Source organism: Corythoichthys intestinalis, chromosome 2, assembly GCF_030265065.1.
Source record: "Corythoichthys intestinalis isolate RoL2023-P3 chromosome 2, ASM3026506v1, whole genome shotgun sequence".
In the NCBI taxonomy this organism is placed as follows: domain Eukaryota; kingdom Metazoa; phylum Chordata; class Actinopteri; order Syngnathiformes; family Syngnathidae; genus Corythoichthys; species Corythoichthys intestinalis.
In genome coordinates, this window is record NC_080396.1 from 29,653,442 (window position 1) to 29,679,214 (window position 25,773).

The 25,773-nt window shown below is 38.8% G+C and overlaps 1 protein-coding gene across 4 annotated transcripts; it reads left to right on the plus strand.

Moving 5' to 3' along the window:
* On the plus strand, nucleotides 1-25,123 carry LOC130930625 (glutaminase kidney isoform, mitochondrial-like). 4 transcript variants are annotated; one of them, XM_057858617.1, is made up of 19 exons: nucleotides 266-394; nucleotides 7,144-7,426; nucleotides 7,864-7,960; nucleotides 9,731-9,849; nucleotides 11,386-11,515; nucleotides 11,589-11,668; nucleotides 11,757-11,920; nucleotides 19,747-19,805; nucleotides 20,156-20,188; nucleotides 21,284-21,342; nucleotides 21,416-21,482; nucleotides 21,601-21,651; nucleotides 21,720-21,896; nucleotides 21,982-22,113; nucleotides 22,193-22,285; nucleotides 22,404-22,465; nucleotides 22,572-22,648; nucleotides 22,721-22,784; nucleotides 24,359-25,123. In XM_057858617.1, exons 2-19 carry the CDS (start codon nucleotides 7,347-7,349, stop codon nucleotides 24,504-24,506), a joined length of 1,692 nt encoding a protein of 563 aa, XP_057714600.1. In that variant the 5' UTR covers nucleotides 266-394; nucleotides 7,144-7,346; the 3' UTR covers nucleotides 24,507-25,123. The 4 variants fall into 4 exon arrangements, with proteins under 4 accessions (XP_057714582.1, XP_057714593.1, XP_057714600.1 ...); XM_057858599.1 differs by lacking the exon at nucleotides 7,144-7,426 and having other exon boundaries at nucleotides 1-394; XM_057858610.1 differs by lacking the exon at nucleotides 7,144-7,426 and having other exon boundaries at nucleotides 1-394; nucleotides 7,870-7,960.
* The last annotated feature ends 650 nt before the right edge of the window (nucleotides 25,124-25,773 follow it).

The window sequence follows — 25,773 nt, forward strand, 5'->3', positions numbered from 1 at the left end:
CAGTTGCTGTTCATTCACCGGGAGCCCGTTCCCGCTTCGCTCCGCAGTTACTCCATTTATCCTCCGTATTATTCCAACAAGAAACGCGCTTCCCACCTCTGGAACATTCATTAACCTGCTAGACTCGCTCTTCTTCTGGGGCGCCCTTTATCGACGAGATTGAAATGTTCCACTTACGGCCAACAGCATTGCTCAAGGAGATATTACAGAGGCAGCTGAAGCGACATTTGGCAGGCGGAGTCCACGCGCCACCTTCAGCCGGCTACATCAGCTGCTCTCCGGTCACAGGAGCGGAGCTAACCAGGCGGGGAGCCATCCAGCACCGCGACGCCAGACGTTTTTGTTCCAAAGCAGATGGACACAATGAGGCCACCAAAGAATCTTCAACAGAGAAGTGAGTCAAGCGATGCGTGGCGGATGCTAGCCAGCCTTCCTCAACTTGATTTTAGCAGAAAGCACAATTTAATATAATTGAGCCTGTCTCATACATTTATGATTACGCAGACATACATTTATTTTAAGATGGTAGAGTGCCAGTTGTTGGCTACTGTGCCTTGAGACTGTACTGCTTGTGCACTTTCAGGTAACTTGTATCTTGGTGCCTTGAGATACAAAATTAAATCTCTTACCACATTGTATAACTCAAAACACTTGTTTCTTATCAAACCATCTTTAGTGATTAGAATAAAACCAGTAGATAATCATTATACTGTACTGTAACTCACCAGAATCTGTCTAACTGGCTTTCAAGGGCGTAGGTCTGCATAGGGACGGTAGGGACATAACACTAGCACAGTGGTTCATAACTGGGGTTCGATCGATCCCTAGGGGTTCGGTGAGTAATCCTCAGGGGTTCGGTGACTGATAAGAAATACAATGCCGAATATTGTACACTGACTAAATCTAGGCAAAGTGGCATTTTAGACCAGGTTTTGGACTGGTTTTCCCTCAATTTACAGGCTCTATTCCATTTCTTTTAACTGCTTGCTCTATATCTAATGGGGGGAGAGATCGGTTTGCTCAGTGGAAGGTAGACTGGTACTCAGTATGAGGAAGTATAACAGACCTACAGACAGCTTGAACTGTGTAGATCACAGGTGTCAAACCGATTCCAGAAAGGGCCAAGTGGGTGCAGGTTTGCTTTCCAACCAATGAAGAGGACATCTTTTCACCAATTAGATCTTTTACATGTGTAATCAGTTAAACTTTGTCAGGTGCTGTTTGTTTCAGCAGGAAGTTCATTGGTTAAACGCTCTGCGTTGTATTAGTTGGAACAAAATCCAGCACCCACTTGGCCCTTTCCTGAATCGGTTTGACACCTGTGGTGTAGATCATGGGTGTCCAAACCTGTCCGCAAGGGCCGCTGTGGGTCCTGGTTTTTGTTCCTACCAATCAAGCACAGACAGTTAAACCAATGAAGTTTGTGCTAAAACAAACAGGACCTGACTGCCATCAACTGATTACACTTGTGAGACACCAGATTGGTGAAAAGATGTCATCTTGGTTTGTAGGAATGAAATCCAGCACCCACTGCGGCCCTATGCGCAATAGTTTGGACACCACTGGTTTAGATCATTTTAAAAAATTGCGTCACTTTACACCATGAAAATAGTATGCGATGCAAGGATGCGACAATAAAATCTGAATGTAGACAAGAAAAAAAATAAGGAACAGTTTGAAATTAAATTAGTTTCATTTCATTTTCCAAAATGAAAATCAACTGCAAAAGGCAAAATTATTTGGAGTACATTTAAAACCTGGGAGAAATTTGGAGAGGGATTCACTAAGATGTTAGCTTGCTAGGTTTTGAATTTGTAAAAAAAAAAAAAAAAAAAAAAAAAAAAGGCTTTATTTTGAAATTCCGAAGGGTTCGGTGAATGCACCTGTGAACCTCGTGGGGTCCGGTACCTTTAGCAAGGTTAAGAACCACTGCACTAGCAACTTTTCAGGATGTTCAAAATTTCCCCAACAACTGTTAAGCAACCTTTTTTCCATATAGGAATGAGTTCGGTTATATTGGTAATTTTGTCTTCCCAAATGCTTAAATTGACTTCTTTTCACTTGCTGAATGTGCCGGTCCATTTTTTACCCCTCAAATGCACATTTGATTGGCTGATGACATGCACATACACTTCATAATGATATTGACGGGTTCACGGGGCGCGGAGCAGATTAATAGGGGGCCTATCGCCGTCAAAGCTAACCGAGTGGAAACACAAAGAGCTCTTTACGTTGAAAATTCTTGTGAATAAAATCATAAATCCCTCAATTGTTTATACATATGGACGTAAAACAGTCTCGATTCTTTGTTAAAAGAGCACAGAACCGGGCAGTTAGCATTTATTTTACGTAAATATGTCAAATTTGCTCTGGCCGCCTTATGAAAACAAAGAGCTTTTTCCGTTGAAAATGCTTGTGAATAAATGCTTAAATCCATGAATTCTGTATAAATATGGGCGTATAACAGTCTCGATTCTTGGTTAAAAGCAACAACAAAAAAACAAAAAACGTGCAGTTAGCATTTATTTTACGTAAATATTGCGAACTATGATGCCAATGCCGTAGCGGCTAATTTCTCCCATTGATTTTTTTCACAACGTTTCAAAATGCATGCATAGTACGAAAAATATAATAATTACTTTGAATCCTCCAACAATTCGCTCCTGAGAGAATCCTTCCTATTTGTATGCGGTACAGCTTTCATACTTTTTCAACCTAAATCCGGCGTTAGATCGCTGCCTGTGTGTGTTTGAGAATTACTCCTCTTGATGTGGGCAGGCCCACTACTAGAAGGCGAGGCGCAGTGTATGACGGATGTGACCCGTCAATATCATTATGAAGTCTTTGACTTGCATTTATTTAAAATGTATGTATTTTTATTTGCTGCCCATGCAGACATTTTTTCAGATATTCATCCATTAATCATAGTCGAGATAAAAAGTATATATGTAAGTATGTTACTATAATTTATGTTCAATTACTGCAATTTAATCAATAATATAATAAATAAATAATTTGGTAATAAAATCCAGACATTTATTCTGCAATGTTTCTGTAGTTGCTTTTGAAAACAAAGGTTTGACTCGAATGGTGGATCACCTGACAAATACACATGAATGTTAGTATAAGTTAATACAGATGTATTTTGTATTGATCATTTAGCCTATCAATTAATTAGTTTCATATTCGTGAGAAATGTAGCCCTGACCCAATCTTTCTGACCCTTCACCCAATCTTTTTTGGCCTTACTAATGTCCCGTCCCCAGCAAAAAGTGTACATGCCGGTTATGCTGTTATACCATAATGTTGAGACTAAACCTACTGGCATTAAACAGAATATGAATCGCACCGTCGTCAAACTTGGAGGATGGAGTATCTTCGACACAGAAAGAAAGATTTCTTTTTTTGTAAAGCAATTGGTCAGGAAATGGCCTCAAAATCACTAAAAATATGAGATCATATACGAGTTATTAATTTTAATTTTAATTTTCATAATTCACAGATGAATCCCCTTAGCCTGGACTAAACTGTATTATTTGAGTACAATGTGGTCATGGTGAGTCAACCCAAACAAAGCTATTCAAGTCATTTGGTGAAGATTCTTCTAGTTTTAATATTGCAATATATAGCAAACCCCAAATAAGTCTCAAAGTAGGTTTTTTTCCCCCCAATATCATTCAGTCCTAGTGTGTGCTGTGTGGCCACATTGCTGGACTGGGTGCACAGCCAAGGGGTAAGGTGTTAGAAAAAAAAAAAAGAAAAGAAAAGAAAATTGGCAAAAATGGTTAAAAATTCAGTTATGAGTTTTGTTGTGTAAACAAAAAACTTGTAAGTCAATGTTGCACTGTACCTATGAAGTTATCAACCGCTATCAACCGTCTCATTGGCATCCTTGCAGCTTACACAATGACCTGCATCATCTCTGTCTGCGATTACAATGGTTGTTGACTTTTCTCACCGCCATAGTTTTTACACACTTACTGTAGCGAAAAATGGTAGCTGTCACACTGCCCAGAATTTTTGGTTGCTGTTAATGACTTTTAGCAGCATACGAGTCACTCCTAGGTTGTTTTTTAGGTTGCTGCCAAGCGGCTGTCTTTTTCCGTTCATCGTGAGCGCAATAACAAATATCAATTCAATGTCCATCACTTGAATTTAGAGCAACTGAGCTGTGAAACAAAGGCAAGTGCTAATAAGTCCGACTGCTCTAGGTGTTGCAGATGTTCCACCCTTAAAATAAACTCTAGCCTCATTAAGGTCATAAAAATTTTTTTTTGCTGGAAGTAAAATCAGTGTTTTGGTGAAGCTCATGTTATATTTGTGCAGCTTTTCACAATAACTGGTCATGTTTTTGTATACTTTTAGATGCAAGGCTACATTAACTGCACCATTTCAGTTTGATATTTGGTAACTAAAAAATAGCTTGACACTAGGGTTTTTAGTTGAATCTTTTTAATGGTTTTATCATAACAAAGCAACATACAATAGCATGTACACGAACAGACAAAAAAAAAAGAATATTAATGCTATCCAAAGATTGACATGGAGGCAGCCGTCAGTGCACACACTCACTGACAAAAAAAAAAAACAGAATTAAAAAAAAAACAACAACAACATGGACACACCATACACAAGTACATAGTCTGGGATACAAAATACGGCTACTTGGTTTGGAGTTTCCACCCCAAAGACTCAGGGGGAACACAGGCTCTGTGGGTAGGTAGGTAGGCAAAACTGGACAGCCCCGGAGTGCATTTCATAGGGGGTATATAAACAGTAGGGTTGCTCCCGATCCGATCACGTGATCGCAAATCAGGCCATTTTTCAGAGTATTGGAATCTGGTGAAAAGGATCATGTTTCTAATTAGAAAACATACTATCTTTTTTTAAGTGCTAAAAAGTAACATAATAAGCCAGAAAAACACTGGTATTGCCAAAAGAAACAAAAAATATATACGTTTTATACTTCGCAAAAGAGCGGGGTGGTATACAGGAAATTTACCGTTACCGAAATTCTTCACGATGACCGACGTAATTTTGACTGTTGGTAATTCGGTAATTTAATAAAACAAAAAAATATAGTCTTTTCATCCCGCTTTGACTCTGTGTTCGGCTATGTTCATTCCCCTTTCAGAAAGCAGTCAGTGTGCTTACGTGTGACGTCACATGGTTATCAGGAACTAAACAAACAGAATCCTGGTAGGCTAACGCTAGTGGCTAATGCTAGCGGCTAACGTTACAAGCAAACGTGATTGATGGAGACGGGCTTAAGGGATCTTCGCCAAACTTTCACCCGACATTAGGTAGACTCTTGTCGGCGTCCAGATGGGCTTCTACCCGCTTTCCTCCCTGGCTCTCACGATTTTAGCAGCGTGTGCTTTCAGTGCTTTCTACTGGTAGCCAGTCCACAGGCTAACGCTAGCGGCTAACAGCAGCTGCAGATGAACGTGATGGAGTCTGATGGAGTCTAACCTTGTCAAAACAGCTGAATTTAATGAGTGGATTGTGCAAGGACTGCATCTAGCAATTAGTATGTCACGTTATTATGTTTCTGTGTGTGTGTAATTTCTTCGATATCTTATATGATGGTAAAGCATTCAGCATGAATTATAATCCAACAGTGACCGTTTAATGTCCACAGCTATTTTTCTGTATGTGCTTGCTTTATACTGTGTCATTACTGCCATCATAAAATCTTAAATGTTTCATTGGCATAAGAGCAATATAGCTTTAATGTGTGTGTGTGTCTGTGTGTGTGGGGGGGGGGGGTGCTTGTGTGCGAGCATGTATTACATAAAATGCTCAGATTAAAAAAAAAAAAAAACCTAAAACCTTGAAGTAAACACTTGTGTTGAGTAATTATGTCACAGCAGCCATTAACAATAAGTTGTTTAAAGTGTACTGTTTAAGCTGTAAGGCATTTGTGTTACAATGACATGTTTGCGCAGTCGTAATATTGATTTTTATAATGTTGTACATTGTTCAAGTCATACAAGCTGTTATAAATGTTCATACTTGAATTCTTATTGTCGACAATAAATTTTTATGCACTCAATGTTTAGACTGCATGTACAATTGTTTGTTAAATTCAAAGCTGGTAAATAAATCAACGAGAAATGGTTAATTTGTATTTCGTACATTGATTCAGATTTTCAATTATATAACAGTCCGCTTGGGCGAATTAATCGTCATTTATCGATTCGTTATCGAGGTGAATCTGCTCAATTTACCATAATACGTACTTAAGGCCATATCGCCCAGCCGTACTTCGCATCAGTCCCGGAAAAGGCGGAAGAGGAAGTACTGTAAATTAGTGCTGCAACGTTTAATTGAGTAACTGGAGTATTCGATTAGAAAAAAAGATTCGGAGTAAATTTTGTTGCTTCGAGTATCCGTTTAATTAAAGTGTAATGGTTTATTTTGAAAGTGTTTGCATTTAGTTTTATTGATTTGGTTGGATACACTGCCCTCTGGTCTGCCTCATTTCACATGGGTGAATCCAGCTGCTCCCTGTTAAGACCAATATAAGCAAAGTATGTGTTTGAGCTAATGTTTTTTTAATGCATTCGTAATTTAATTTATAAGTATATTTAGCCGTTGTTTGTGGGAATATGTGTCTGAACCATTTGTTCAGAGCATTGTAAAAAAATATTTTTGCATTTTATAGCATTAAAGCTAGTGGACTTTTGCTATGAAAGTTAGCCAATTGTACTATAGAGCCTCATTTATTTTTCTTTTTATACCGTTTGAATTCAACTCAGGTATTTTAATTTTTCATGTTCCTTATCCGATTACTCGATTATTTGAACTAACTAGTTCATCGATTAATCGACTCCTAAAATAATTGATAGCTGCAGCCCTACTGTAAACAGTACTGTACTGTAACATGTTTGGAACTTTTTGTTAAAAAAAACTTTTTTTACGGTATCGGATCTGGAGTTTTCTTCCATTTTTAATGCCTGCTGTGAAAAAAGATACTTCAATCCCACAAAAATAGTAGTGGGCTCAATTGTTTGCTATGTACTGTCCTCGACTTAAAGTTCTGTAAATTTGACCTGTTGTACTTTTCATTGTCACAAATTCATTAATATTTCCTCTGCACATTCTCTTCCTTATGTTGATCTGCCCGCTTTGCTTTGTAAGTATGTTTCTACTTTAATTTGACTTTCAGTGTGTTTTCCATCAGTAGAAGTAGCCCCATCATCGCCCTCATCATTTCTCTCAAATAAACTCATATCCTCCCAGCAGCTGCTTGACTTCTTTGCCTCATCCACCCTAACCATTCACTCCTTCAACATGCATTGTCTGTATTCCTTCTTTATCCTCATCATTACTCCAGAGGGAAAATGTTTCAGTGTCCAAAGTTTCACCAGGTTTGTTTCTCCCAGCACGCTGGCCTGTCTCCCATAATGCCCTGCAGCAGCCTGTGAGCAGACAGCTTTGTGCAAATCTAATCAGATGTTGATTTGAATTGTAGCTGAGTGTCCCCGCGCTCTCCTGACCTGACTAACTCTCTTTTTTTGATGCTGCATCTACCAGCCAGGTTATTTTCTGTGGGAACATTTCCCCTTGACCATTCCAGTCATTATTTTGCATTGCTTTGATTTGACCTTCAACCATCATGTCCCAACTGTTACTGCTGCACTGATGCAAACTGTGCTTGCAATTGATCGGAAAATGGTAACACAATGAGAGTCACTGACATTCCCTGGCTGGTAGTCTAGCAATGTAACACATTGGTGCACATGAAATAACTCAACATGTGATACATTACATCACAGTGAGTTTGGGAGGTTCTCATTTGTCTGCAACGGGTCTCATCTCACTCGTCTTTCTGTCTGTCCTTGTGTGTTGCTCATGCAGGAGAAGGAAGGCAGGCATTCTGCCTAGCCTGGAGGATCTCCTCTTCTACACTATAGCTGAAGGCCAAGAGAAGATCCCAGCACACAAATTCACCACAGTGAGTCCTTAAAAGGCTTGCAAAATTCCAGGAAGTTTCAAAATTGGAACCTTTCCAAAAATAAAGCAAATGAATATGAACAAACCAGGAACAAATTGAATGCTGGCTCTTAACAGGGAAATTGCATATTAAAATAGTTATATATACAAAATTGAATGGTGGCTCTTGAGGAAATCACATATTACAATAGTTATATATATATGGCGGAAAACGCTCTGAGACCCCCAATTTGGCCAAATTTCAAAATTGTTATAATTAAAGTTATAATTATGTGGTACATATCCGTGACCTATTTACAGACACTACTTTTTTCATTGTCACGTATTTTGTTTAAAAGTTTAAAATATGTGAGTGAATAATTTTTTAAAGTAGTTTTTTTTTTATTTTTATTTTTTTTGAAGAACTATATATCAGACATGAATTAATGGTTCTAAGCTAAAAATGATAAACATTTCGAATGATAAATATAATTACTTTTTATGGCTGGGTTGAATCAAAAGCAGTTGCGCAGTGTATGTAAACGGGGGTCTCCAGGGTAAAACTGACAAGTTAAAAAGAGTCTATGGCAGCATATAGACATATTGTTCTACCAAAAACAACAGTTCTTTTAGCTTAAAATACGGCAGTTTATTTTAAAAAGGGGTTCAAGAGCAGAAATTGCATTTTCAGCCTTGTCTGTGTTTTTCGCCATAAATAGAAAAACATATTTGTAGAGCCTGTACAAAGCGAGTAGCGCAGTGTTTTCATCGATTTAGGTTGGTCACTAATTTGTAAAAATACGGGACTCGCGTGAGGACGGAAAATTAGAATTGATTTGTAAACACTTATGAAATTCAAACATTTCCACCGGACTCTACAAACATACAGTATAGTTGCAGGCAATACACTTCTACTTGTACAATGCAGACTAAAACAAGATTTCATACAAGTGCAGTTGATTAGAAAGACGACAACTGGAGGATGCTATTATTTTTTTCCTGATTTGAGTAGGACACTGTGTGTATTTTTGGATGGGAGCATTTGCGTTAGAGTACCATACTGTAATTTTTGGACTATAAGCAACTACTGTACTGTAGCTCCCTTACTTTGAACCTTGCGGTTTATAATCCAGTGTGGCTAATTTATGGATTTTTACATGCTTACAGCTGAATGTCTTTTAGGGGAAATATCCCATAATACAATGTGGACACCTGCGATTTATTGTCCAGTGCAAATGATGCTATGAAGAAATGCCATTTTCTTGTGACATATGGTGGGTGGGGCATATAGTCAGGTGCACCTTATAGTCCAAAAACTATAGTAATATACCTTGATATTCATGTTTTTGTTCTTCTATTCAATAATCAATTGTTCAATACAGTATTTATAACATGATCAAGTTTTACTTAACTCATTGGCCTCCATTGACAGAATTAAATTACGATTTTATGGAGACAAACTAAATTTAAATTCAAAGCAGAAAGATGAAAAGAGCCACATTTGGCTTTGGAGCCTGATTGGATGTCTATCAATGTAAATAGCACTGAATATAGTTAAAATACATAAATTGGAATGGCATAGTTTTTCATTATTTTATTTGCATGGCCATCTGCTTATGACAAAGTCTTTGTATATTTACTCAATTATGATACTTTTAAGCAAAAAAAAAAAAAAAACCTACATGAAAGTCTACGATTATTCTTCCTACCCTTCACACCCCGAGTTCTTAACCAAGAAAATTTCTATTTGTTGATTTCCCTCTTTTTTTCCCCCAACCATACTATCCCTTAGGCTCTCAAAGCCACGGGGCTTCGAACAGGAGACCCCCGGCTAAAAGAATGTATGGAAATGCTGAAGGTGACAATGAAAACAACCTCAGACGGAGCCCTGGATAGACATCTCTTCAAGAAGTATGTCTTTAAATTGCCACAACTGAGTTTTTTGTCTTGATTTTATAGTGATGTTGTTCTCGAGCAAGATGTGCACAAAAATGTGACGATGATGTCCGACAGACGATGTTGGCTCGTCGAGCCAGGAGAAGTATGATGGCTCATGGCCCTGATCCACTGCCTCGTTTTCCGGGGCTTATTTATAGAGCTCGGCACGTGAGCAGCCGGTGGAGTGTAGCGTGTTTTCCCCACAGGGATCCCACGCTAGCGGGATTACAGCAAGTGATGCCAGAGAGATAGCAAAGAGACAAATCCCCGAGAAACTTCCACATCACTGCCTTGTTTTGTTTTTATTGGCTGAAACAACTCAGAGCAGTGGAAATATTCAAGGTTATTTGACAGTTTAAACCAGGGGTGTCCAAACTTTTTGCAAAGGGGGCCAGATTTGGTGTGGTAAAAATGTGGGGGGCCGACGTTGGCTGACATCCTTTACGTAGAACAATATAAACAAATTTTAGCATGCCATTCTGTGTGTCACATTTGCTTCATTATTTTTATTTAATTGATCATTTCAACAATCTCGCAACTAGCCTTTGTGGCGTTCTCTTTCGACTCTCGGGCTTTTGCTAAATACTGCTGCTGTGAAATTAAACTAGCTTCAAGTTGCGCCAATTTCTCGCTGCGTATCTTCCCCGTAATCTTGTCGTACATGTCAGCATGTCTTGTTTGGTAATATCGCCTCACATTGAACTCTTTAAAACCAGCTACTGTCTCTTTGCAAATGAGGCAGACACAGTTGTTGCGTATTTTAGTGAAGAAATAGTCAAATTTACACCTATCCTTGAAGCGTCGGCCGTCGCAGTCAACTTTTTTGTTGTGGATTGTCGCCATTTTAGAAAATTTGAAGTCAAGGGTCACACGGGGTAATGTTGCTGAGAGTGTTGCTGCCTTTTAGTGGGTAAATGAGGAGCAGCATTTAGTGTGTAAGCTACTTCATATGCTGGTAGCAGTACTGCTGACCAATTTATTAAGTCTGTGTGCGGGCCACACGTTATTGATCCGAAGACAGAGGCTGGGGGCCGGATGAAATTTGACCACGGCCTGCATTTGGCCCCCGGGCCACACTTTGGTCACGTCTGGTTTAAACTGTGAGGGCTGGCAGCAAATTACAATGTTTAGTTAACACCATTAAATAAAAATGCTACCTATTCTACATGACGCAAACTTTATTTTTAAATAAGTTTATTTGTGCTACACAAGTAGTTTTCACAAAAAAGAGGGATTCGTAATTTTTTCCCTGCTTCGTTGAAACCACTGTACTCATAACCCTAATATGGATATAGTGTTAGGGTAGCGTTCTTCAAATTGGAGAGGAAAAAAAAAAAAAGACATTTGGAATGTTTTTTTTTTTCACTTGAATACATGTTTGAGGTATCGGTAGATCCTCAAAATCAGTTGACTCAAACGAGAATGCTAACATATGTGATAGGGACATCCCCAGTCGAAACATGCTACTGTATGCCCTATTTAATACAGCATGCTTTCTGTTGTGTGCAGATGTGTGCAGAGCAACATTGTGCTGCTCACTCAAGCTTTTCGAAAGAAATTTGTTATCCCGGACTTCCAACCTTTTTGCCGCCACATGGACGAGCTCTACGAGAATGCAAAGAACATGTCCGGAGGGCAGGTGACTGACTATTCAAAAACCTTTCTACCTAAAACCGGTCATTTGATAGTGTTGTAAAGAAGTGTTTCTGCAGGTGGCTGACTACATTCCCCAACTGGCTCGCTTCAGCCCAGACTTGTGGGCCGTCTCCCTCTGCACTGTGGACGGTCAGAGGTATAGCTTTAATTTGTAATGGGGGAGACTACCTTTCAAAGTTCATGGCTGCGTACCACCATAACGTACATGTGCGTATTTGTTCCAGGCACACGATAGGTGACACCAAGGTGCCCTTCTGTCTGCAGTCTTGTGTTAAGCCGCTGAAATACGCCATCGCTGTTCACGACCACGGCACTGAGTATGTGCACCGATTTATCGGCAAAGAGCCCAGTGGCCTGCGCTTCAACAAGCTCTTCTTGAATGAGGATGGTAAGAAAAAAAAAACATTGGCACGCCTCTGGATGTACTGCAGTGGCCATCTGAAAGTGGAGCCTTCTTGCACTGAGTTGTTGTGAAGGCGGGATGAATTATTGATGAGAACGGGCAGCACGTGGAACGAGTGCACGGCCTTGCAGTTGTTTTGAATGTGTTTTTTTGTTTGTTTTTTTTAGCTTTATTGAAGACTCTAAATTTTCCTCAGTGTCATTGTGATTCTAAATTTTTGTCCATATGAGTCCTGCGAAAGGCAGGTGGCCAATTCAAGGTGTAGACCTCCTTTTGCCAAAAGTTCGCTGGATAGGTTCCCCATTTAACCGCAAACCCAATGAGCATCAGCACTGTAGAAAATGGATGGATTGGTCGAATGTTTTTTGTAAGATTAGTCCCAAACTAAAACAGAGGGGGGAAAAATACAATGTACTACATAAATATTCCATAAATCAATTTGTTGTTTTTGGCAGCTGTTTTAATTGTTGTCGTAGTCTTTTGGACGAAAATACTTGGTAGTCTTCCTCATATTTTAGTCATTAATATTTATAATATATATAATGGCGGTACAGTATATAAGTTCTGCTCTGAGACCCCCAATTTGGCCAATTTTCAATCATTGGAAAGCTTAAAATTTCAATTTTCTGATGGAAGGACAATTTTGCACAGGAGGGCATTAAAAAAAAAAAAACAAAAAAAAAAAAACGAAACAACTAACTTGAGGTGAGAGCATGAGAGAGCATAAATAAAGACACCGTGATTTTAGTGAGATATTATCGCGTACTTACCTTGTTTCGATCCAAAAACTCAATGTAGCATGACTCACCGAGTGTCAAGACACAGCTGTTAATGGCCACAGCCGGACTTTTTGGGTATTTTATGCGTAAAATCCGGTAATATAACAAGGGTTGCAATGTAGAAAAAGCAGACATCAAGGAGTGGTCGAGATTTTCTTTTTCAAATATTTACACTTTAAATGTTTTTTTTTTCAATTTTTCTTTGTTTGGATGGATTATTTATCATCCAACATATCGGGGAAATGCGACATTAACAAAAAAAAATATATATATATACAATTACGGGATAGTTATGAGGTAGATATCCGTGACCTATTTACAGGCACTATGTTTTTCATTGTGACGTAATTTGTTGAAAAGTTTAAAATATGCGAGTGAGTAATTATTTAAAGTCTTTGTTTTTTTTTTTGTTTTTTTTAGCTAAATACGAGACATCAATTAATGATTCTAACCTAAAAATGATAGACATTTCGAATGATAAATATTATTACTCACCTTCTTTTTACGGCTGGGTTGAAACAAAAGCGGGCGTGCATTGTCTGTAAACGGGGGTCTCCAGGGTAAAATGGACAAATTAAAAAGTTTGGGGGCTTAATGCGCCATTATACTGCTATGGCAGCATATAGACATATTGTTCTATCAAACACAACAGTTCTTTTGCCTTGAAATACAGCAGTTTATTTTAAAGAGGGGTCCAAGAGCAGAAACTGTTTTTTCAGCCTTGTCTATGTTTTCCACCATATATACATATATATACACACACACTACTTTTTTTTTTTTTTTACATTTGCAGTATTCGAGATTCTTATACTTGCCATATTGTTCTGCGTGTTTATTGGACAAGTGGCAGATCAAACCTGAAGTGAAACAATTCTTTGGTGTTGTACCCCCTCGAGACAATTCGGCACAACAATTTCTTTGATACCTCAAAATACTCCCAAACAGCGGACACCCTAACCTGTTAGCAAGACGGTGTCAGCCAGCGTGTTGCTTCTCACCGTGTTTTGATTACATCATCACCAGAGTACTAAGGTTCTTCTTCACATTATTCGGTGTAAACACGTTCATTCGTCAAATAGGGCTGCCACTAACGATTATTTTTATAATTGATTAATCAGCCAATTAATTAAACGATTAACTGGATAAATGTCACTTTTTTCAATTACCTTCAGTTTAACTTGAAGTTGTTTTAGGCATCTTGTAAGTAACAATGAAGACAAGATCAAATTTCAAAGCACACTCTCTTGTATGACAATTTACAGTTTGAATGGGAGTTTGTGTTGAGGTTCAAAGTTGTTATATGAATCGGTTTCCAGTACAGTAGTGGCCAAAAGTACTGGCACCCCGGCAATTCTGTCAGATAATGCTCAATTTATCCCAGAAAATGATTGCAATTACAACTGCTTAGGTAGTAATACCTTAATTTATTTTGCTTGCAATGAAAAAACACTAAAGAGAATTTTTTTTAAAATCTATTATCATTTTACACAAAATTCCAAAAGTGGGCCGGACAAAAGTATTGCCTAGTATTATCAGCCTAATACTTGGTAGCACAACCTTTAGACAAAGTAACTGCGAACAACCGCTTCCGGTATCCATCAATGAGATTCTTACAATGCTTTGCTGGAATTTTAGACCGTTCGTCTTTGGCCAACTAATCCAGGTCTCTGAAATTTGAAGGGTGCCTTCTCCAGACTGCCATTTTCAGATCTCTCCACAGGTGTTCGATGAGATTCAGTTCTGGACTCATTGCTGGCCACTTTAGAAGTGTCCAGTGCTTTCTCTCAAACCATTTTCTAGTGCTTTTTGAAGTGTGTTTTGGGTCATTGTCCTGCTGGAAGACCCCATGACCTCTGAGGGAGACCAAGCTTTCTCACACTGGGCTTACATTGTGCAGCAAAATTTGTTGGTAGTCTTCAGACTTCATAATGCCATGCACACGGTCAAGCAGTCCAGTGCCAGAGGTAGCAAAGCAACCCCAAAACATCAGGGAACCTCTGCCATGTTTGACTGTGGGGATCGTGTTCTTTTCTTTAAAGGCCTCGTTTTTTTCCCTGTAAGCTCTATGTTGATGGCTTTTCCCAAAAAGCACTACTTTTGTCTAATCTGACTGGAGAACATTTATCCAAAACGTTTTTGGCTTTCTCAGGTAAGTTTTGGCAAACTCTAGCCTGGCTTTTTTCTTTCTGGGTCAGAAGTAGGGTATTCCTGGGTATCCTATTGTCAAGTTCAAAAATAGACCCTTAGGTAGACATTTGTAAAATTACCCCAAAATAAGGAGAGAAGACACTCAGTTTTCTTGGCCAAGGAGAGCAAAGAGGGACTAGACAGAGAAATGCTAGATTATGCTGTATAGACACCAAAATTGATCTAAGGAAAAAACCTCCTTGCTCTTTTTATTAGGGGTTTGTCCTAACACAGAAGGGTGCCACCCTAAAGGGAGGGGGAAAGCAAGCTGGAGACACCCATTTGATTTTGACTGGCTATGTGTGAGCATGTAGGTGGAACTAACTAAATACACGTGTGTAAGCAAGGGCACAGGTAAAGTGGTCAGAATGACCCAGACACTTCAGTTATCAGGCATGAAAATCTCTCACCTTTCGGCGAAATTCGCCGTTTTGAAGTAAAAAAAGATGACCTACGTGAATCGTGTAGATCCGAGGAGAAAACTTTTAAGGGGGGTGGGGGGGCTCGGGTGTAGGCATGTGCCGGTTACCTTCACGGTTTACCATGCCATGAAAACGTGGCATTTACAAATCCACTAAAATTTTCCGTCATACAGTAGTACGTATTCGTTATTTTTCATGTGTCGAAAATGCAGCCAGAAGTGGCTTGGCGCGGCAGCACTTACCCCTTCCTCTGTTTGATGGTGCGAGTGTCAGTGACGCTATTCCAGCAAACCCAAAAAGAAACACTCCAAACGCAAGGCGTAAATTCTTCAATTTATTGATCTCTCAAATCGTGGTAACTGAAATATACCAAATGAATACCTTTAAAACGTTGTACAATCGTATTTTTCCACGTGTGAGTCGCTTCAACAGTTTAGCTTCATGAAAAAGTTCGCCAAAAACAAAACACACATTTTCCTTTCAAATTCAATACACAAAGTTACTAAAAACTTACAAAGACGAATGATAGGCAAGGCTTAGTTAGGAGAGCAACTTCATTGAGGTTAATCACAGCCGCTGAGAGAGAATCAAGTTTGTATGTGGGGAGGAGAAAAAGAGCGTCAAAGATCGCTAATTGCGACAGATGATCTTGTCCTAAGAACAAATTCACGTTCGCTGGACGAGGTGAGGTCTCACTCCCAATTTTTTTTTTTAGATGAATGCATTCGCCAGCATATTGAATTTGGTGAGTAATGGTTTTAATTGTTTTCATATTTTGCGGTATGACAAAGTTACTGCCGTTTGTCGCAGCTTGCGTTGAACACTGCCAGAGCGTCCAGTGAAAAAATAGCTCCCGTTAAGGTAGCGTCAAGCTTGTGTATTTAACGGTAATATAAAAGCAGTGTTGTCAGTAACGCGTTATGTGAGTAATGCGTAACTGTAATCTGATTACTTTCTTTCAGTAAAGAACAATCTAACGCGTTCATTTTTCTAAATCAGTAATCTGAGTAAAATTACTTTCCTTGATGCCTGTGCATTACTATTTTGTTATTGCCCCATAATGTATGTAGAATGAAGAATACTGTAGTCATGGGAGTGACATCACATGTCACATTTTCTAATCAAGGATGGGAAAAAAAGGGTCACGTATATTACCATGATGCGTGAGCCGTGAGCGCTGGGAGTTTGCGGCCAAAACAACACAGCCTTGCTTCCCCTCCAGGATGCAATGAAATAGGCAGGAGATATACTACAAACGGCTGCATTTGCACACTGGAAACACAGCCATTAAGTCACATTTTTGTCCAGTAAAGATGACAAAAATATCTCCGTGCGCTGCGAACTTTGCGCTGGCTCAAAAAGACTGTCGACCGCTATAAGCATCCAATTCAAGCACCACTTGGAATTACAGCACAACAGGTAACACGAAAGCCAGGACTTTTTGATACTGCTCGTGCTCAATCCTCGGTTCAAGCTCAGTTGTTGTTGAAAGTTTTGAAAGCTTAGGTTTAAAGAAATTCTAAATATCCATCTTGCCTCCTCAGCTGTAGTTTTGGCTAAGCAATGCAAACGGCTGTCTCTAAGGTGCTGTAGTCACATGATCTGTTCGAAAAATAATTTGGACTCATTATGAAATAGTTTGAAGGATTCTTGTTCATTTCATTCATTTTTGTTGTTTATTTTATTGCTCTAAAACTTTTATAGACAACATTTTAATGGCCATATTCAATGGTCTTTATTTTAAAGGGGAAGTTCAGAATTTTTACATTAGGCTTAATCTTTGAGTTAGCCGGGGTTTAATTAGTCGTTGGAGTTGATTTGAACAAATTCTGTGCAGTTTGCCAGTTATTTGTTAGCCACTCCGGACCCCTGAAACTAAGCTAGTGCGAGTCAATGGTGGTTGAAATCAACTCCTTCAACTAATTAAACCCCCGCTTGAATATTAAGCCTTATGTGAAAAATTAAAATGGTCAAATTCGCCACATGTAGGACGTTTCGCTGACAGAGGACATTTTGGCAGAACGCCGGAACATATTTCCTCCACACCTTTCTCACCTTTTTAACCCCTGACCCATTTTCATGCCTGAGTTATGCAACGCTGCGGCCATGGAAGATGTCCTCGAATGGAAAATTGTCCTCGAAAGTCTAGACGTAAGATGCTGAAGATGTCCTAGAAGGTCTAGTTACGCAATGTTGCGGCCATGAAGCAAGGCAGTTGTCATCCCGACCCTCTTTACTCTTTGTAACACTTAAACATTATACTACAACCTAGTATAGCAAGCAATAATCATTTACTGGTTATATCAATAAGAAAAAATATGGCAATATGTATTATGTATGTATTAGGTATGTATGAGCACAAGCAAATATTCAATCAATCAAGCAAATATTCAATCAACCCTCGATAATTAACTCAACACCTATCATAGAGGTCCTTTTCATTCAGACGCAGACAGATAGTACAGGTTGACACTGTTGTACCCTCGGACTGCAGGACAGCTTGAACTTCTTTGGATGTTAGTCGAGGTTCTTTATCCACTATCCGCACAATCTTTCGTTGAAATCTCTCGTAAATTTTTCTTTTCCGTCCACATCTAGGGAAGATAGCCACAGTGTCATGGGCTTTACACTTATTGATGACATTGCACACAGTAGACACAGGAACATTGAGGTCTTTGGAGATGGACTTGTAGCCTTGAGATTGCCCATGCTTCCCCGCAAATTTGCTTCTCAAGTCCTCAGACAGTTCTTTGGTCTTCTTTCTTTTCTCAATGCTCAATGTGGTACACACAAGGACAGAGGTTGAGTCAACTTTAATCCATTTTAACTGGCTGCAAGTGGGATTTAGTTATTGACACCACCTGTTATGTGCCACAGGTAAGTAACAGGTGCCGTTCATTACACAAATTACAGAAGCATCACATGATTTTTCAAAGGGTGCCAATACTTTTCTCCGGCCCATTTCTGGAGTTTTGTGTAAAATGATAATGATTTTTTTTCATTCTCTTTTGTGTGTTTTTTTCTTTAATGCAAGCAAAATAAATGAAGATATTACTACTAAAGCATTTGTAATTGCAATCATTTTATGGGAGAAACTGAGCATTACAGTATCTGACATAATTGCAGGGGTGCCACTACTTTTTGCCAGCACTGTATATGTGTGGTTTCTTCACAAAAAGACATTTACTTTCAACTTTATTATGTAACAATATCTCAAGCGCCAATGTTTCTCCAAGACACAATACAAATGGACGCTTTGGACGCTGATTAGCATAATCGCTAACTAGCTCAGCGCTCCGTGATAGGTAGTAACGTCCCATCAACAAAGAAAACAAGCAATGCAATTGGCTTCATATACTCACCTCTGACGGAGGCACACAGGATCTAACAAGACAAAAGACGATCTAAAACTTGACATTTCGCTATATTATTGATTCAGCAACTCAACCTTAGTGTAGCAGTGAACTCTCTCTCTTGCTCTAATCAATGGCACACACGCGCACAGCCTCACATTACACACAAACAAGGGACTTCTCATAGCTGCCGGCAAAAATCGATTATCAAATTCGTTGGCAACTAATATACTAATCGATTTTAATCGATATAATCGATTAATTGTTGCAGCCACATTAAGAAGCTCGTTTAGATAGGAAGATGTCTGAAAATTGGCAAAAATATAAATTGTTGTTTTCCAAAGTAAAAGCTGATTTTTTTCATGTGTTACTTTGACTTAACAAAAATATAATGAGCAAATCTGATAATGTTTACAACTGAAAGGTTGTATATACAGTGGGGAGAACAAGTATTTGATACACTCACAATGGGAAAACCCATTGGCAGTGTATCAAATACTTGTATTTGATACACTGCCAATGGGTTTTCCCATTGTGAGTGTATCAAATACTTGTTCTCCCCACTGTATGTTATAATTTAGACAAGTTTGAAGTGAAGAAGATCCTAAACGATCAATTGGTTATCAAAATAGTTGTCTATTAATCGATTAATTGTTGCACCTCTACTTCCAAACATTTTGACCGAAAACCGATAATGGATTTTTTGCTATTTTCAGGCATCATTAATTTAGCAAAAATAGATGTTTTTGTCAGAAGCAGACATAATTAGATAATAAATGGATGAAACTAAGTTGCATGACATTTTAACAGATTCATTTGTAAATAGAATTTGACTTTTAAGTATTTGGTCAATCAATCATTGTATTAATAAAAGAAAAACATAAACATGGATGTTGACTTCAAAGTCTCTGGATTTGAAAAGTTTTCAGAATTTTGCGATGTCACCTAAGTACAGGGACAGTGCAGCATCTGTTGTTGTAAAAATAGTTTTTCCAGATAGAAGCTACAAATCTAATGTCTTTTCTTGAAGAGGCATGATCTCTGAGTTAATCTGAAATTTTGTGTCACAGACAAACCACACAACCCCATGGTGAATGCCGGCGCCATCGTGTGCACCTCTCTTATCAAGGTAAGCAACCAGAATTATTGTTTATAAACCCAATGTTGCTTGAAGTTGAATTTGAGTTAGTCTGGCAAATTTTCAGAAACCTCAGATTAGTGCACTCAGGCAGATTAAGGTTATAATCATGCTGAAAGGGGATTTGGTGGAATGCAATGTAACCCTGACATCATGCGCATCACGTGCAATCACGCTCACAAAACATCGTCACCTACAATTCCACACTCAAAAGTGCCCCCTGCTGTACTGTCTGAAAATTACTGGTGGCTTGTAATGTGAGGCACATAAAAGTAAAATATTGTAGTGGTTTTTCTTAAATAAAGATGAAGAAATTGATAGAAATCCTAAATGTGTTACAGCAAGGAGCCAGCAATGCTGAGAAGTTTGACTACGTGAGTATCACTACATACGTCTTACAGCTACAGTCCTTGACAAAAGTCTTGTCGCTTATCCATTTTATAGAAACAATTGCGAATAACCTGACTTTTAATGATTCAATTGGTTTCAGAAATGTCTCATATGAAAGCTAAGACCCTCCCAAATGATGTTGAATGTACAAAAATATATTTGTTTCACTGAAAAAAGATTGATAATTTAATGAAAACATAAAGGTCAAATTTTGGCAAGACAAAAGTTTTGTCACCTACAGAATGTAGTGTGAAAGTTGAACAAAAAATGTACTTCAAATACAAAAATATGTTACATAACATAAGTGAATTAAGTAGTGGTGCTGTGAGATCCAAATTTAATATTTTGTATGACTTACATGGGCTTGAAGGACTGCATCTATGCGGTTCGGCAAGGATTCATACAATTTATTGATGAAGTCATCAGGAACATCAAAGAAAGCAGTCTTGCATGCCTCCCAGAGTTCATCAACATTCTTGGGTTTCGACGTCCATGCTTCCCCTTTCATCCTGTTTATGTCTGGTGACTGGGCTGGCCATTCCTGTAGGATCTTGATCTTCTTTGCCTTGAGGAACTTTGAGGTAGAGATTGAAGTATGCGATGGAGCACCATCCTGCTGCAGAATTTGTCCCTTTTTATGGTTAGGAATTTAAGAGGCAGCTAAGATTTGTTGATATTTCAGACTATTTATGTTGCTTTCCGCCCTGCAGATCTCTCGCACAGCACACCCCCATACCGGATGTAACCCCAGACCATGATTTTGCCACCACCAAACGTCACTGTTTTCTGAGTGAATCTCGGATCCATGCGGACTCCAGTAGGTCTCCTGCAATATTTGCGGCGACTGTGGTGTAATTCAATGGAAGATTCATCTGAAAAATTCACCTTATGCCACAAAAAGTGAAGTTTGGTGGTGGCAAAATCATCATCATATGAGCCATTTATGAAACCAATTGAATAATTAAAAGACAGGTTATTAGCAATTGTTTCTACAAAATGGATAAGCGACAAGACTTTTGTCAGGGACTGTGTTACTACTACTTAGTGGAAAATATCCTGACTGAGTGATAACTCTGCAGGTCATGAACTTCATGAACAAGCTGGCAGGAAACGAGTACGTCGGCTTCAGCAACGCCACGTGAGTTCAACAGCGCGGAATCAATATTTAACAGAGATTAGGACAAAGGTAATCCGTGCTATCCGTTTTTCAGGTTCCAGTCGGAGCGGGAATCTGGAGACAGAAACTTTGCCATCGGATACTACTTGAAGGAAAAGAAGGTCAGCTTGAGCTGAAGGGCTATCACTTTTGGTTAAATGAAATTCTTGTGCAAATGGTAATGGTAAAAAATGGCAATTTCGGTAAAAAATGATCTGGCCTGTGTTTCTTTACTTCCAGTGTTTTCCCGAGGGAACAGACATGACGTCCATCTTGGATTTCTACTTCCAGGCACGAAATGCTGAACTCACAAAAGTTGATTTCCAGACATACTGACAGTACGATGGTTTTGCTTCCAGTTGTGCTCCATTGAGGTGACCTGTGAGAGCGCCAGTGTCATGGCGGCAACCCTTGCCAACGGTGGCTTCTGTCCCATCACAGGAGAGCGTGTGCTGAGCCCAGAAGCAGTGCGCAACACCCTCAGCCTAATGCACTCTTGTGGAATGTATGATTTCTCTGGACAGTTCGCCTTTCATGCAAGTATCTGCCTCCCGCTGGGGTCAGGGTTGTCAGACTGTTTTATCATGAGCTGCGAGGACATAACAGAAATAATGGTTTTAGGTGGGACTCCCGGCAAAATCTGGCGTCGCAGGCGGAATCTTGCTTGTTGTTCCAAACGTCATGGGTGTCATGTGTTGGTCTCCTCCTCTCGATAAACTGGGCAACAGTGTGCGAGGCATCCAGTTCTGCACGGTAAATTTGCGGCATTAGTCTTTTGGGCATGTGTTGTACTCATTGCACAAGATAAAATGCCTCATAAATGTTGTTGCAGGACCTGGTTTCTCTATTCAACTTTCACAACTATGATAATCTGAGACACTTTGCCAAGAAACTGGATCCTCGTAGGGAGGGAGGAGACCAGAGGGTGAGTGATGACACATCTGACTTGTCTCCTCGTCTCTGAGGCGCCACCTACAGGAAAATCAATTCTTTCACTCAAGGTTCTGAGTGCTTCTTTGATTTGCCTCCTTGGGTTGTTTCAGGTGAAGTCTGTGATCAATCTGTTGTTTGCTGCTTACACAGGAGACGTGTCAGCTCTGAGGAGGTACAACATCATTTTAGAAACTTTCAATACAAGACGGCTTAATTGCATTTGTGGCTTTTGGGTCTTCCACCTTGCGTCCCTTTCACAAATTGTTCTGTTTCGCCAGGTTTGCCTTGTCCTCCATGGATATGGAGCAGCGGGACTACGACTCCAGGACAGCGCTGCATGTGGCAGCCGCTGAAGGTGAGTCTCCGAGAGCTTGTTGGAGAGTTTCCCACTGATGAGTTTGCATTTCTTTGTTTTCATGTTCTTCAGGCCATGCTGAGGTGGTTCGCTTTTTGCTCGAGGCCTGTAAGGTGAACCCGGTCCCCAGAGACAGGTAACTACAAGAGCAGTGATTCTAAATGTACAGATCTGCGTGTCGCACGTTCATTCTATATCGGTTTTAGAATCAAAAATCGAAAAACGGGTAACGACTTACTTCATTTCTCGTTTTCAAATCCAAAATCGGAAAACTGATGACTCGTTATTTCATTTCTCGTTTCCAAATAAAAATCATTTGTTGTATCATCATGTCTCCAAAATCGGAAAACAACGGCTTATTTTACTGTTTTGATTTTGTCTTGAAATTAAGAATATGAAAGAATGGGATTATCATGGTATTTTTGTTCTATGTTGTTGTTTATGGATCTTTGTTTGGGTTTGTATCATTTTCTATGTGTTGTGACCTGAAAGTTGATGACTTTTTTTTCTCAGGAAGGTTGGTCGGTCTCTACCAAGTGATTCCATTGATGGGTGAATCCAGCAGCCTGATAGCCAATGTTTTACAATTATTAATTACTTAAAGTTTTTCTCACGAACAGAGGCTTGATCACTCTGAACAGGTTTCCAGATCCATGCGGTTAAAGAAAAAAACTCAAATTCCGGGTCACAACACATTGAAAATGAGACAAACCAAAAAGGAATACAACAAAAATGTCATGAAAATTCCATTCACTCATATTTATATTTCAAAAAAGTGAAAAATAGGCCATAATTTGTTTTCCGATGTTTTCGATATGAAAATGAGAAATGAAGTCGTTATCAGTTTTCCGACTTTGGATTCTAAAACACATATGGAATGAACAAATGATACACTGAAATTTTTTATTTGGAAACGCAAAATGAAATGGAGTCGTTATTAGTTTTCCTTTTTTGGAAACGGGAAATGAAATAACGAGTCGTTATGTGTGTTCCGATTTTAGATGCTTAAACCAATTAGGAATTAACCTACGATACACCGATTTATACAGGGCAACGAATTCGAGTAAGTAATTCAAACTAAGCCCAACTTTTGGTTCAGTCTTACTCGGCAGTCAGGCTGCCACAAACGATTATTTTGATAGTTAACTAATCAACAACCATTTTTACTAACACTTATCGGTTCGTATAGATAATGGTATTTACTGTTTGTCAAAGAAATCAGGGAATATTTGTATTCTACATATTGATACATTGTTTTTTTTTTAAATTAAAAACACATAAAATGTCTAAAAAAAAATGACACTATTGTTTGTTTTTAAATTTGATTTATAATAACCTTTATAAGTTTATATATACGATTTTTTTCATGCAGAACCCGATTTTGACAAATATATTTTTAAAAAATTGAGAATATTTTGTTTTCCTTTCAAAAAAAAAAAAAAAAAGTGAATATTTAATAACCGTTAAATATTTACAATTAACTCATTTACAGGGATAGGCCTTCAATCCATTTTGACTGGCCAAATGTATTTTACATCTATTGCCATCAATGGCAACTAAAAGTTTATTGACAAACAAATAACAAAGAGAACTCAGATAATTCAAAGGTTAACGATGTCGCTAAACAATTAAGCAACAATCAAATTCATTTGATAACTGATTGGATTTCCATTAATCATGGCAAAACACTTTTTGGGGATGGTGTCACAGGTGGGGCAACACACCGATGGACGAGGCGGTTCACTTCGGCCACCACGATGTGGTCACCATCCTACGCGATTACCACAATCTGTACAGTCCTCAGGAGACTCCAGCAGCAAAGGAGAATGCAGAGAAGAACCTAGATAGCATGTTGTAACATGACGAGACGGAATATCAGCACTCCAAAGCATGTTGCACAGAACTTTATTTAGGTTTGTTCTGATGACAGCAAATGTTGGCACTGGAGAAAAAGCTCTTAATCGTGTTGTTGTTGTTAGCTGGTGTTGTACTACTGTCTATGTACCTTGGAATAGTTTTACTGTATTTTTTTCCCATCAGCTTTACTTTTGTAGTATCTTCTAGAATGTTACCAGCCAAAAGCTGAATGCTGGCTTCATTTAGTGTCAGCTGGTTCACTGTTTTTTTTCAGACAAGTGTAGTAGACCTTACCTCTGTATTGCATTTGAAACATCGCTACCTGCTGGAATGTAACTCCGAACACTTGGTGTGTTTGTGTTATTTATTAATGTATTTAAAGATAAAAGTTGTGTGTGTGTGTGTTTTAAAATAGTTCTATAGTGGTTATCCATGTTGCACTGTGGTGGATTAAGCCTTGAACAAGTCGCCATTCCCGATTTTCTGACCGTAAAATGTGTTTGCTGTTTACATTCACCACGTTTTTATTTTTATTACTGGCTATTTAATCTGTAAAACCTGGTGTAACAAATGTCAACAATGAGCCAAAGTTCAGGTCGTTTTTAGTGACAGTACAACTACCAATAATCCCCCTTCCCTTAAAATGAAGGTTTGTGCTGAAGTTGTTTGATGTTTTATTTAGTGTTGTGACAGTTTTACATATTTTGTAGCGGCGATTGTTTCGGAAACTTTTTCCTGTAAATGACTCAGGAAGATGGGAAAACTCATTGACTGCCATTGGTAATAGACGCCCAGTCTATTCTATACTGGCAGCCGATGAGTTAAATACATGAAGTTTAATAAACGACAAAAACAATGTAGAAGCACAAAAATTGCAGTATTTTTTGACACGTTTTGCAGACTGGAAGGCAGTGGCGCCCCAGGGTGTGGACCAGATGGGGACATTTAGAATCTTGGCAGGGTCGCACGGCAAAAGTAAAAACCATAATTTCAACATGTTTTACCTTTATTTGTTTATGTACCTTGATATCATTATACTACTGATGTAGTAAACCGGCCAGTAAAAACAAAGACTTTGGTAAATGCCTACAGATATGCTTTATGTATTTCTGCTGATTTTGTTATATTTAATGTTGCTAATGTTCACCAGTGGCGCCTCCAGAAATGTTTCATAGGGGTGGCCAGATGGGGCCACTTAAAATCTTGGGGTGGCCAAAACTAAAAGCCATAATTTCAGGTTTTCATTATATTATTGCGGTAAAAAGGTC